This window comes from Octopus bimaculoides, chromosome 3 (genome assembly GCF_001194135.2).
Source record: "Octopus bimaculoides isolate UCB-OBI-ISO-001 chromosome 3, ASM119413v2, whole genome shotgun sequence".
Classification (NCBI taxonomy): domain Eukaryota; kingdom Metazoa; phylum Mollusca; class Cephalopoda; order Octopoda; family Octopodidae; genus Octopus; species Octopus bimaculoides.
Genome location: NC_068983.1, coordinates 150390221 through 150392629, shown reverse-complemented (window position 1 = coordinate 150392629; position 2409 = coordinate 150390221). Strand labels below are relative to the sequence as shown.

General features: G+C 33.0%; 1 protein-coding gene across 1 annotated transcript in view; it reads left to right on the top strand.

Annotated features, from left to right (window-relative positions):
• Window positions 1–1727: 1727 nt before the first annotated feature.
• The window catches only part of LOC106873708 (TGF-beta-activated kinase 1 and MAP3K7-binding protein 1), a 31636-nt gene continuing 30954 nt past the window's right edge, over window positions 1728–2409 (top strand). The window contains exon 1 of the mRNA XM_014921181.2: window positions 1728–1878. Coding sequence (XP_014776667.1) covers window positions 1816–1878 — 63 coding nt within the window. The 5' untranslated portion in view covers window positions 1728–1815. The remainder of the gene's footprint in view (window positions 1879–2409) is intronic.

Here is a 2409-nt window from a genome sequence, read left to right as displayed (position 1 = left end):
GCAATGTTTTAAGTGCCTATCTCTCTCTACACACACATGGTTCACTCCTGCTAATAACCTACAAATGCTTATACTGAATATTAACTATATCAGCCTCATTCTATGTAGTGTCTCTTTACTGAAGCTCATCTATTTTTTCTTACATGGGCATAAGATCCAAAATTTATTGAGGAGAAATATGTGTTGGGTTTTATCTGCTATGGAAAGAGGAAAAACTAAGACAGCTGGGACAGAAGTGCAATGCTCTCCTTTTCTTTTAGACTTTATTACCTCTTTTTAGACTAAATAATTAAAAACATCATTTGAAGTTATTCAACATTTGTAAAAGTAAGCTCAACTACTTTTCTTTTCCTCGTGATTTATAATAATCTATTCCATCGGTAGGATAATTTGTACAATTAGCAATAAAAGACAATTTTACAAGTACAAGTTAGCTGATGATGTCCTTTCGAAAGGTGTGAATATTACAACATATCTGCAAATACACAGGACTCCTTTACACAATTCAGTCAAGCACGATCCATATTCCATAAAAGAACCCGACGTGTACTGAAGTCAGCAGTAGTTACTTTTTTTTTTTCTTTTTAACCCATATTTTAACGATTTTTCCAGCTTACTGGATGCGTGACGTTTTCTTATGCGAATACCTCTTACTTTTCTCCAAAGAGTCCAACCTAAAAATTAGGGAATTCCTGATCAAGATTGGAAAATGTAACTTTTTTTTAGATCTTTGAAGAAATTACAGATTAAATGGAAGAAACAGTGCAGTAAAAACCTCAAAGTGTTTCTTCTGATAAAATGTAGTTGGTTTCCAATTTCCTGTTCCTTTGTCATTAATTTAATTTCATACCAATTGAAATAACCAACTCGGCTACATTAAACTAATCTAAGAAATATACCAATAAAAAAAATTAAAAAAACTATTCCTAGCAGTGAGACAAGTGTAGAGGCGAGCAAAGTGCCAACAAGATGCATATTTAACGTCGCTTATTTAAACTGATAACTTTATCAACCGATTTTTTACTAGACTACAACTGGATTCCTCGAAGTCTGTTTAACCCCACCCGGTCAGTTTTGGCCGAGCAGACACATGAACAAAGGCGTTCTAGCCACGATCATCTCGTTTTGTTTTTTGTTTACTATAGTATATCAAAGACAACCTCACTTAGAGTGTGAAGTGGGATTCAGTTGCTATTTCTAGCAGATCGAGTGATCATGTAGATGTTCTCTCACACTGGTTTTTAATGCGGCTATTTTTGTTTTTCACGCAACATGCTGAATTCATATTTTTAAAAAGTTGTCAATATACGATAAAGCATCTAAAGATAAAAACGGGATCTTTATGATTTGACGTTTCGCTTATGAAAAAGAAAAAAAAAACTAGGCAAGATATTAATTTTGATCAAAATTGATTTCAATTTACTTCTCCATTGATGGTTAAGACAAAACCCACAATAATAAATAGTATGAACTATGTTCGCTCAACCAGCAAGAAATAGCAATTAAATCTCCCTAAATGTCATCCTTCTTTCGTGGAAAGGGGGGAAACATTGACTAAGGTATTCTAGGTACGCAATGCCCGAGAAACAGACGAGATAGTCATGGCTGGAATGACTTTCATTAGAGATTTGCTGAATGAAGGCTAGCCTAGGGTTAAACGTCAACGTAATAAGAATAATACTAATAATAAATAGAAAGGAAAATGATGGCTGCGCAGACTCAATCGACTGACACTTGCACTACTTCCGGCGAAAATGAAACGGATGTGACTATTTTCGAGTGAAGCTTTTATAAGTTTGGGTCTTTAAAGGAGAAATGTCCAGCGGGATTATCTCCAATGGAACTACATATGAAATGAATCCATGGTTCGGAATGCAGGTGAGTGCCTCTTGAATATCTTGTGCACTGTTAGATTGTTTATTGGATAATTTCGTTTGAAACAGCTGGTGGAAGTGAAACGATATTAAAAAAAAACAAGCAAAAAAGATGTCCTCTTTCTAGAGTTTTTAGTATACATATATATATATAACGTATTATACACACACTATATATATACGTAGATACGTGTATAGATATATAATCTTTGTATATCTGTATATTCATAAAAGCTGACTTACAATTATAATACTGATTGTGTGTGTGTGTGTGTGTGTTTTTTTACATATAGATTTTTGTCGTAATTTTTGTATTCGATTTTCAATTTCCATCTTCTGTCGTTGAAAGTTCTTGTCACTAAAGTTTTTACCGTTAAATATGTATATATTCTAAATAACAATCGATTCTGCTTATGTAAAGAAGGCTTCGACTTGAACGATTTAATAAAAATGTATATATATATATATAACCATATATGCATGTATGCATACATATGGATGTAGGTATGTACATATATGTATGGATATATGCATA